At 47.7% G+C, this 851-nt stretch overlaps 1 protein-coding gene across 1 annotated transcript; it reads left to right on the top strand.

The window, feature by feature from the left end:
* Window positions 1–174: 174 nt before the first annotated feature.
* Window positions 175–847, top strand: LOC103399346 (MKRN2 opposite strand protein-like; the record flags this gene model as incomplete). The annotated part of the gene is made up of 3 exons (XM_025053990.1): window positions 175–238; window positions 305–485; window positions 634–847. Coding segments are annotated over exons 2-3 (294 nt in total), but the record flags the coding sequence as incomplete, so codon positions are not given.
* Window positions 848–851: the final 4 nt, after the last annotated feature.

Below are 851 nucleotides of genomic sequence, written 5' to 3'. Positions count from 1 at the left end.
TATAACGATAGATAAAGTAATTAGTTAATTGCCTGTTACTGAAAAAAGGAACACCGTTAACCTATAGAGACAACCACAGTGCTCTACGGCTGATCTAACAGAGCATCGGTCTAAACCAGAGCACTGCAACAGTCAGCTGACGTCATCACCTGTACGCAAGTTTAAACAGTCTGATGTTTGGTTCTCAGGGACTTCACTGGAACATCAGACCTTCACACTGGCATCTCCAACACTAAAGGTAGGGTTAAAAGTTCTGGAGTTCTAGGTAAATGATATGTGCAGAGCCTGGGTTTGACTCTAATAGGTGTTTGTACAGGTGTTGTGTACAACTACACACAGACTGGGGTTCACAAAGACCAGAGCGGGTGGGAGCACAGTGTCAGTATTCCTCTGGTTCGTCCTGACATGTTCCACCTGTTGGACCAGTGGGACAACTACCTGGACAGGTTCTCGGATGGACCCATGTGGGACCCTGTATGGCACAGGTACAGTCACAGTACAGGCCCAGACACACACACATCCACCGAGAACATTGTCAGGTGGTGAAAGTCAACTCAGACATACAGTACTGCAGGTGTCATCGGTATTGGTCCACTAACTGGCCTCTGATCCAATATTTGTCTCTTCATCCAGTTTCCATGAGGACGACCATAACTGCTTCAGTTTCTGTCTGAACTTCGTCAACACTGTCCTGTCAGCAGAGGGGCACAGCTCTCTGAGTAAAGACACCTTCACCTACAACTTCATCCTCCCCAGGATGAGGAGGGTCTCCAAGTTCACTACGCTCTACCAGCAAGTCCAGAAAGAGCAGTATTATGTGGTGGACAGACATGAGGAAGGACAGGAGGACA

The sequence above is a fragment of the Cynoglossus semilaevis genome, unplaced genomic scaffold (assembly GCF_000523025.1).
Source record: "Cynoglossus semilaevis isolate Cse_v1.0 unplaced genomic scaffold, Cse_v1.0 C19063970, whole genome shotgun sequence".
Classification (NCBI taxonomy): domain Eukaryota; kingdom Metazoa; phylum Chordata; class Actinopteri; order Pleuronectiformes; family Cynoglossidae; genus Cynoglossus; species Cynoglossus semilaevis.
This window is presented reverse-complemented; position numbering and strand designations above follow the sequence as displayed.